This window comes from Scomber scombrus, chromosome 13, assembly GCF_963691925.1.
Source record: "Scomber scombrus chromosome 13, fScoSco1.1, whole genome shotgun sequence".
NCBI lineage: Eukaryota > Metazoa > Chordata > Actinopteri > Scombriformes > Scombridae > Scomber > Scomber scombrus.
Window position 1 is genome coordinate 12936325 of NC_084982.1, and position 9995 is coordinate 12946319.

A 9995-nucleotide genomic window follows, 5' to 3' on the forward strand; every position below is an offset into this window, starting at 1 on the left:
GCATCACATCAGGTGAGTGAGTCTTATTCATTTTCTCCTCTTTACTGGAAGCCATGTCTATCATCACAACCTTTCATTGTGTTTGATCATGCCACAAAGCGAACAAAATGTCGCTCTAAGTAGTTAATGAGTGAGACGGTTGAGTTGTCTGGGTGTAGGATTCATTTGCACTCTGTTAACTATTAAACTGTATCAGTGCTGCCACCATGCGGACAAATGAAGCAATAACCAGGACGTAATGCAAGGGGAATGTGTAGGGCAATGGTTCACCTTTTTGGAGTCGATTATCCCCACATTGATAGACAGCCAGCCGCAGATCCGTATTTGACAAGATCTAGTCTCAGGGATTCCCATCTGATAAGATTTAGTTATTACATAGGATAACTGTCTATACTGTAGATTGGCAATAGTGAAGAGTGTGAAACCTATGAGCTGAATAGTCATTCTTATACATCCTCACACATGGCTAATTTCAAGTCAGTGAAATAAAAGTGACATTAAAATAGAGTTTTGTTGTGTAAATCTTGGCAGTTTAAAAAAAAAAATTCTTCATATAAGCAGCAAACACTTAAAATGAAGGAGCATGCAGTGTCTTTTCTTTTATAAAGTAAATGACTTTAGTTTACCTAGTGGCCTTGAAGTTATTTTCTAGGTTAAAGGGAAACAGACTGAAACATTTAAGTGGCACCAATTTTATTCATGTACAGTAATAATGGCACACAAATCACGAAAGATTCATCACAGTAGCTATATCAGCAAAAATGATGAAATCATGTCTTTTGTTGTCTCCCATTGAATCCCAGGCAGAGAAAGATCAATGTTGAAATAAAACATTCAAAACAAGCTTAAGATATTATTGTCCACAAGTTATAAATCATTCCCACACACATCACTGATGTATATCCTGTTTCACCTGCTGAAGTACTTTGAGTAGGTCTTGTTGTACATCACCTGATTGTCTACTCTGACAACATTTCTCAGGTTTTGCCAAAACCAGGGCTCTGCGGCTGCTGTTCTCGGCCACTCCACAACACTTTCCCCACACAGTCTCCTCCTCAGACGCAGGAAGTGAGTGTGCTGCAGCACAGGCTCCAGCATCAGCAGTACGATCACATCCACATTTTCATCAAGCAGTCTTTGATGGGCCAGATACATTGCCAGTTTGAATACTCCAGTCTTAACGTAGCCCTCTGTTAAGACAAACAGGGTCTTCCGACTGTAGCGGATGCTCTGACTGAGGTTATCTACCAGTGGGACTCCAGGAGGCCAGTCCCTCTCCTCCAGACACAGAGGAAGATGCTTCTCTCCTTCCTCCTCCAGTTTCACCCGCAGATTTGTCATCACCCACTCAGACACATGTGCGTCTCTGCTGTCGTAAGTCACAAAGACGTCATAAGCACAGCCTGGTGAGCTCAAGGAACTGTATCCCTTCAGTTTAGCTTTCATATAGTGTAGTACATAAGAAGCATCCCAGTAAAATAAGTGCGCAACTGTTGCCACAAACATAAAAACAATAATGAAGGAACTTGTGAGAATGTAGATCAAGAATGCCTGAATGTCATTTACACACTGGTTGATGTCAAAATATATCAGTGCTTGACCACACTGTTTTTCTGGTGTGTCACATGTGACCATAGTGGTCAGTCCTGGGAGCTTTACATTTGTGTTTTCAATCCACAGAATGAAGTCTAATGAATCACAGGTACATTGTAATGGGTTTTTCCACAAAAGCAAAGTTTGAATGTGATCCTCAGGTCCTGAACGGAAGGTGGATTGATTGATGACAGTTAGTTTGTTGTAACTAAGGCTAAGAGTCTTAAGGCTTCTTGCACCCTTCAAAAACCCATCGTCCAAGTGAAAAATGTTATTATTACTCAGGTCAAGGAAAATCAAAGTGTGTGTTGCATCTGAGTTCATACCTGTCACGTTAGATAAAGAATTGAAGCTCAGGTCTAAAATTCGAAGTTGATGAAAACCGTCTAGTTTGTCCCATTTAAAATCAGTAAGAGAGTTATGACTTATACACAGTTTGGTGAGGTTACGTGGCAATAGTTCATAAACATTTTCTGGAATCTTTGCAATGTTGTTGCTGGATATATCTAAAACTGTCAAATTGGTAAGATTAGTGAAAAGTCTCTTATATGAGCCATCCCTTTCTTTCCAAAGAGTCCCAAGATTATTTTTTTCAAACCGAAGTTCTGTTAATGATCTACTGTACATCTGTTTAGTTGTTAATGTGGAAATAGAGTTGTGGCTCATATTCAGCACTCTCAGAACAGGAAGGTTTTTCAAAAAATTTAAATTATGTGTTATCCCATATGCCTTAAAGTAGTGATCATTGTAACTGAGGTCTAGCACTTGCAGTTCCTTTAGTTCATTGAAGGCGTTGTCGTAGGCCAGATCAATCTTATTATACGACAGGTCCAGGTATTTCAGATTAGACAGTGAGGTGGAGTCGAACTCTTTTCCAATAGGTGCTGCCGAAAATCCATTTCTTGAGAGGTTGAGACATGAAATGTTTCCATAACCATCAAACTGCTCTGGAGCAATGAAGAACAGATTATTTGAACTGAGGATTAGCACCCGTCCAGAGTCAAAGCACTCTTGTTTGATAAGGCTGTGTGATAGCTCATAAGTAAAGTCTTTTGGATGAGGTTTTATGAGTGGTGAAACAGAAAGGTCTGGCATCTGATTGTATCCATAACTTGAGTGTGAGGGACTTGCCACCGAAGTGGGATACAGCCTGTTTTCTGCGAGGTATATCATTTTCAGGTGGGAGAATTTGCTGAATATGTAGGAGTCAAACTGAATAATGAAGTTAGTCCCGAGGTTGAGTGCAGACAGATTTTTGAGCTCGTACAGAGGGCTGAGTGTGCTTGGTCCAATTTGCTTGAAGACCAAACCTTCCAAATGCAAAGTTCTGAGTGACGTTAGATTTGAAAACTCTTTCGAAAGATTTAATGTTGGAGGGTAGGCCTTGAGGGCAAAGTTGAAAGAGAGATCAAGCTTTTCTAGCATGTGAAGATTAGTTAAAAATGTTGCCTCCTCAGTTATTGCTTTTTGCAAGAAGTTAAATGAGAGGAACAATTGTTTAAGTTTGCGCAGGCTCTCAAACCAGGAGGGATTCAGGTATGTCAGTGAGTTTCCTCCCAGGTGCAGTATCTCAAGCTTTGTTAGATTACGAAATGCATTGTCATGGATGCTAAGAGAAATGTTTGGGCAGGGAAGACAGGGATATGGAGCATTTTGACATCTTGGACAGTTCCCTTGTATTTTCAGCATTTTTAAATCATGTAGCCCAAGGAAGTCATCTTCAGATATGTACTGTATTTGGTTAGAAGCCAGCTTTATTATGTTTAATGACTTGGGTAATCCTTTAGGAACTTGGGTTAAGTTGTTAAAAGACAAGTCCAGAGCCTGAAGTTTGGTCATAACTGCAAAATTGTTCATAATAGTGACAGGTCTCCCACAGGGAATCCAGCTGTAGCAATTTTTGGATAACCATAGTGTTGTCAAGTTTGTTAAGCTGGCAAGGTTTATGTTATCCAATTTAATCTTGTTATTGTTTAGTTCGAGGACTTCCAAGCTGAGAGGGAGATTGGGAGGAACTTCTCTCAGACAATTGCCACTCAGTGCCAGTTCATGCAGTTTTGTCAGATTTTTGAAAGCATTCGCATCGATGGTCAGTGGTTTGTTTTTGTTTGCCCAGTTGAGTTCGAGTGAAGTGAGATTCATGAGATTAGAAAATTCCTTAACTGAAATATGTGTTATGTTATTTTCTGATAAGTTGAGCTCTGTTGCATTGCTGGTTATCCCCGAAGGTACCTTATTCAGATGCCGGCCTTTACAGTCAAATATGACCTTTGAGGTGTTGTCGGCTTTGACATCACAAGGGAAACTCGCTTTCATCCATTCAGGTTTACATGCAGCAGGCTGGATGTCATAATGGCAACACAGAAAGAGCAGTAGCCAGTGCATCCAACATGTGATACCCTATAGATAAACAACACAATTAGTCAAATCAAGTAACTTGTAATACAGTATGTCTTAATTTTGTGTTTCAGAAATGTACCAACTGTATCCAGCAGGTGGCAGTAGTATGTAAGTTAAATGACACTCAATTGGGATAATTGTGTTTGGTATGTTAAATGTTATACTCTTAACATCCAGTTTCTCCTTTATTTCACAGTAACTAGTAGTAAGGTTGTTTAAATTATTCTGCACTGAGTGGCAAGATCACATATTTATTCTGTATCATCTTGGTTGAGTTCTTTATTAAAGCTGTATCATCTTGAGAATAAAACACACACACACACACACATATATATATATATAAATATATATATATATACACACACACACATATATATATATATATATATATATACACGTGTGTGTGTGTGTGTGTGTGTGTGTGTGTAAAGATCAGTAAAAAATGACTTAAAATAGAAAAATGTAGTAATAAATATGCAGCTGAAAGTATATGAACATTCAGAAGTCTTTACAGTGAAATAAATGTCTACAGAGTTAGACCATGTATTATCTATAGGAATGCACCGATCCAACTTATTCTCTGACAATGCGGAATACAAAACCTCAATTTTGACTATCTGCTAATCAGATACTAGTGATTTCTTTTTCCAAAATTTAGAATTTAAAAAATAATAAAAATAAAAATAACCAGTTACATCTGGCCAATACTTGATCCACTGAACATGTATCAGAGCCAATGCCACACATCGGATCATTGCATCCCTAATTATCTCGTTCAACACATTTTCTGTAGACAAATCTGTTTTTTAATATACATGAAGCTAAGCTCTAAAAAGTACAGAGAAAACGGTATCAATAAAACTCACCATTGTGCATGTACTACATTGATTCCTTATGATCCTTGAATGACAACCTGCTCTGGTACTTTCCAATATTAAAGATTAACTATTTCTAAAAACAAAACCTCTCTCAATTCTCAGTGCTCACAAGCCATCAGAAGTCCAAATGGCATAGAGTACTTAACCTCTCCATATCTTTCATCATTAAACATGCTTAAACATGCCAGTGCTATAGTCAAACATTAAGCTGACTGGTTCCCACAACAAGATACATTCCGTGACTAAAGCAGCATGTGAATTGAAGAAGTACATCAGTTTCATTTCCTCTTTTTTATAACATGTTGACAGTTTCTCTGACATCTCAAAATTTAAAAAAAGAAAAGAGAGAGATGGCAAAGAGTGTCAGTCATTCCTCTGAGAGGGGAGGGCTGAACAGGGAATTTTTTTTAAAAAAGTACACAATCAGTCATTCCTGTAATATTACAGTCATTTTCTTTATCTTACTTATAAAGGGTGTGATATTTACATTCAATCATATAACAATCAAATAAAATTCAAAAGGGAAGTATTACATTGTAACCATGAATGTCATTTACAGTGTCTCTTTGAAAAGGTTGTTGTATTGTTTGTGACTTTCAGTTGCTAATACACTTCTCAGTGTGAACCAGAAGTATGGTTGGGCTTGAGGGTTTGTTGGCCACTCCAGGAGAGACCTCTTATACAGTCTCTTCCTTAATCTCAGGTACTTTGAATTGCAAGGCACTTTCTCCAAAAAGATCAGTATGATGACGTCATTTTTTTCATCCATCAGTCTTTGGTGGGCCATGTAGAAAGCTGTCTTGAAGTTCCCGCTTTTAATATATTTGTTGGTGAGAATGAACACGGTCCTCTTGCTCCTGTGAATGCTCTGGGAGAGGTTGTCAATCAGGGGACACCCGGGGATCCAGTCTCGTTCCTCCAGACACAGTGTCAGGGGACGATCTCCACGGTCCTCCAGGTGGACGCACATTTCCTTTGTCACCCATTCTGACACTGCAGGGTCTTTCGTGTCATATATCACAAAGGCATCGTAGACTGCGCTCTGGGAATGCAGACGGCTGTAGCCTTTGAGCTTGGCCCGGCAGAAGTGGTAGATGTACCAGACATCCCACAGGAATAGATGGCTGGAGATGGACAGGGTGAGGAAGCTGAGGATGAGGGAAGTCATGAGGGTGTAAAGGATGATTGACAAGTAACTGTGCTGGCAAGCCAGCAGGTCCACTGAGATCACTGGATGGCCTCTCTGTGCACCTGGAGCAACACAGCTGACATCTGTGGCTAGTTTGGGGATGGAAACTTTGGTCCTGTTGAGCCATGTGACAAACCAAGTGGCATTGCATGTGCACAGGAACCTATTGTTGTGTAAAAGCAGCATATCCATCTGATTAACAACATCATCTGGAAAGCTTGATTTTTCAATGTGCTGTATGCGATTAAAACTAAGATCCAAGTATTTTAAGCTGTAAGCATCTTTGAGAAAATCTGGCGTGAGTTTTAAGATTTTGTTTTTATGTAAAATTAGCTTCTTAAGACATTTGGTACAGACTGACAACATGTTGGGAACATTGGTAAAGCTGTTTCCACTAAGGTCTAAAACTTGCAAAGACTGTAAGAGTTGCAGTTTCTCCCAAGGAAAGGATTCTGAATTTAGTCTGTTGCTTTTGATGTAAAGCTCAGACAGCTTGTCTGGTAGGCCACTGAACACTTGTGGTGGAATAAAATTGAGGTTGTTATATGACATGTCAAGGACTGTCAGATTAAGCAGTTTCTTGAAATAATTGAAATATCTGGTGTCACCATCTCTCCACAACATATCTAACCGGTTATCTCTGAACTCAAGCCTTTCCAAAGATTGACTCTCCAACTCTGTGTTAGTGGAGGTAGAGATCTTGTTGTGGTTCATCATTAATATCTTGAGATTTTTTAAATTTGTGGTGAAATTAAGCATGTGAGTCAAGCCCTCAGATTCAAAATAATGGTTGTTGTTACTTATATCCAAGACAACCAGATTTTTCAGCTCTTGAAATGCAGTGGGGTAGAGCAGGTCTAGGCGATTTGATGAGAAGTCTAAATATTGTAAGTTAGTCAGATAGGTAAATTCAGAGCCATTCAGACTTTGGCTCATTGCATTCCCGGACAGATTGAGGCATCTCACCTCTCTAAGATTTAAAAATCTTGAATGCAAGAAGAAAATGTTGTTCCTGCTTACATCCAGGGTTTTGCCAAACTGACTGCATTTCTTGTTGACAAAGGATGTAACAACACCAAGTTCTTTATCTTTGTATTTGCAGCTGCGGGCATATTCATCATATCTGAAGTAATGAATCTCTCTTACTTCATTACTTTGGTACTGAGTTGCAGCTGTCATGGGAGACCATAGCAAGGGTTCTCCTCCAAAGAGACCAACATCATCTTGCCCGTCAGATGGGGAAGATATTTTGTTGTCAGACAGACTGATTATCTTAAAGCTTTTCAATTCCATCAGGATGCTAAGGTTTGTCATTTTAATGAAGTTTGTACCCAAATCTACAACTTCCAAGTTTGGTAAGAGTTTTAAAGGAGCAATGCTCTCTGCGCTTAGCTGCTGAAACACAAAGCCCTTTATTCTAAAGATTCTAAGGGATAGTAGGGAGGAAAAACTGCAGCTCAGTCTCAGTGTTTGAGGGTACCTCTGAAGCTCATAGTTAAATGAAAGGTCCAGTTCTTCCAGTTTGCCCAGGTATTTTGGGAAGGTGGTGACTCCTATATCTCTTGCTAAAAAGTTTGTTGATAGGTCAAGGACTCTCAGTTCTGTTGCACTAGTAAACCATTCAAACGGCACCTGTATTAGAGAATTACTGTGCAGGCGCAGTATCTTTAGTTTTGTTAGCATTTTAAAAGCATTCTTGCTGATTTGAAGTGGCATATTATTTGGACATGGCTTGCATGGGAAAGGGGCATTGTAACACCGAGGACAATTCCCACTGATATCTAGAATCTCCAAGTTAGTTAAGTTTTTTAAATCTTCCTCGGTGACCTCTGTAATGTTATTATTATAGAGATACAGCTCCTTCAGACTTGTGGGTAGCTGATGCGGTATAAAGGATAAGTTATTTGACTTAAGAGATAACAGAGTTAAATTGTTAAGCTGTAAAAATGCACCATCCTCGATAATGTAGGATACATTACATGGGTTACGAAAATAACAGTTTTGACCGAGGTAGAGTATCTCAACATTTCTGATGTCAGAGAGGTTTGCTTTAGAAATACGATAAATGTGATTCACTTCCAAGCTCAGCAGGATCAGATTTGACGGCAGGCCTTTCGGTATCATGTAGAGTTGGTTTCCATCTAAATAAAGAGCTCGCAGATTCCTCAGGCTGGTAAAGGTATTTTCCTCTATTGTCACACTCTCTGTGCACATGCGGTCCTTGGGGCCAATTTTGATGGGCACGCAGTTACATCTCATGTCAATCTCAGTCAGATTATCCAGACCATAAAAGGAGGTGGAGTTTAATCTAGGAATATGGTTGATGGTGAGCGTCAGATTGGTGGTATCTCTTGGGATGCCACGAGGGACATTTTTGAGGCTCATCTCAGTGCAGTCCACCTTTACCACATCCCCGTTGGTCTCAACTTCACATGGCAGAGTTTTTGGGTATGAAATGTTAGCCGTTGGTATGACGGGAAAACACCACAGGCCTAGCAGTACCAAACGCATCTACACAGAAACACAAGCAGCTCTCTGAGAAATGTGTGCAGGAGGAAACATTTATAGCAAGTATATGACATTTGGTTTGAGAATCAAATGCTACAAAAACATTTTGTGCGATGCATGGCAGCACATGAATTTCATAACTAGAAACTGGTACATGCATTTCAGCATTTCATTTTCCACTTCTCCATAAAGATTACATCACTTCTGATCAAAGCCAACCCACTATTACAGCATTTATGAATGCAGTCATAATAAGTGATAGTATATGAACAATAATAAATGACACTCACCAAGAGGAAGAACATTGTTCTCATGACAGATTGAAAAGAGGTCCTTCTGTGTTTTCTGTTGTCAAGTTGAATCAAGGACTGAAAGCAATCTAACGATCAGTTTGTATGTGTTGCATTTGGTGATGAGATGAAAGTAACAGGTGGCAGGGCTGGATCAATGTGTGTATAATTAGCTAGCATCACTTCCCTATTGTCCCAGACCACACAATCTTTCATTATTTGCAATGTCTGTTTGACAACGACTGACTGATTGCTGTTTGTTATATAATGGTGCCAATATGTACTTAATGCTAACTATGGCAAGGTTGTCTTTAGTATAGAAGGGTAGAGGATAATACAGTACAGTATAATTGCACAGCTGGAGGAGCTGTGGGTTATTCAATGGCCAAAACAACTGGAAAGAGCTGTTTCATTTCTGATCAGCATGCATTGGAAAGTGAAACCCATGCTTGAGTTCAGGTTTACCAGCTTACATGCTATTTAAGCACCAAGCAAAAACCTCTTCTGTAATCTGTGGCTGTTTTGTGGCTATACGGCTGAGTAACATTCACTTTCATCAGACAGTATACAGCAGTGAATGTTTTGCCCATTATTTGAAAGCCCCGATGCAGGAAAGTTTTGGAAAAACATTTTCCTGATCAGCCTGTTATAGTGAAAAGGAATAATGACAAAGCAACATTTTTTACTCAGATGCACAACCATAGTGCAACCTGCACTTGTCTCACACATAACACTGTGCAAACATTCTCCAGCCTATCGTCATCATTAATGCAAAAAGCATTACCACCACTCAGGCCTCCTGAGTAAATGGTAAAATGATGAATTATTAAAGACACTTATAAAACTAAACACAGGTCAAACAATTTTTTGTATGAATAATGCAATTTTAGCAAACTTGCACAACCTTGAGAAGCCATTCTATCAACTTCTGCTATTCTGTTTTTATTGCATCCAAGAAACGAAGACAGAGTTAATGATTGGCAGTTTGCATGCTCTACTGTAAAATTACACATATTGACAAAGGATTATTGGAGATAACACTTTTAAAAAGTTTTAATCTCTTTAATGATGTTGACAAAAAATAACAGGAAAGTACTGTGTCGATGTGGAAATTATTCATTAACTTAAGGTGAATCC

The 9995-nt window shown here is 39.1% G+C and overlaps 2 protein-coding genes across 2 annotated transcripts; both read right to left on the reverse strand.

The window, feature by feature from the left end:
• Window positions 1-689: 689 nt before the first annotated feature.
• On the reverse strand, window positions 690-4917 carry LOC133992588 (toll-like receptor 8). The gene is made up of 2 exons (XM_062431271.1): window positions 4860-4917; window positions 690-3993 (listed from the first exon to the last, which is right to left on the reverse strand). The coding sequence occupies exons 1-2, from the start codon at window positions 4860-4862 to the stop codon at window positions 910-912; spliced, it is 3087 nt and encodes a 1028-aa protein (XP_062287255.1). The 5' UTR covers window positions 4863-4917; the 3' UTR covers window positions 690-909.
• Window positions 4918-5413: 496 nt separating this feature from the next.
• On the reverse strand, window positions 5414-8873 carry tlr7 (toll-like receptor 7). Its single transcript, XM_062431269.1, has 2 exons — window positions 8859-8873; window positions 5414-8571 (listed from the first exon to the last, which is right to left on the reverse strand). The coding sequence occupies exons 1-2, from the start codon at window positions 8871-8873 to the stop codon at window positions 5425-5427; spliced, it is 3162 nt and encodes a 1053-aa protein (XP_062287253.1). The 3' UTR covers window positions 5414-5424.
• Window positions 8874-9995: the final 1122 nt, after the last annotated feature.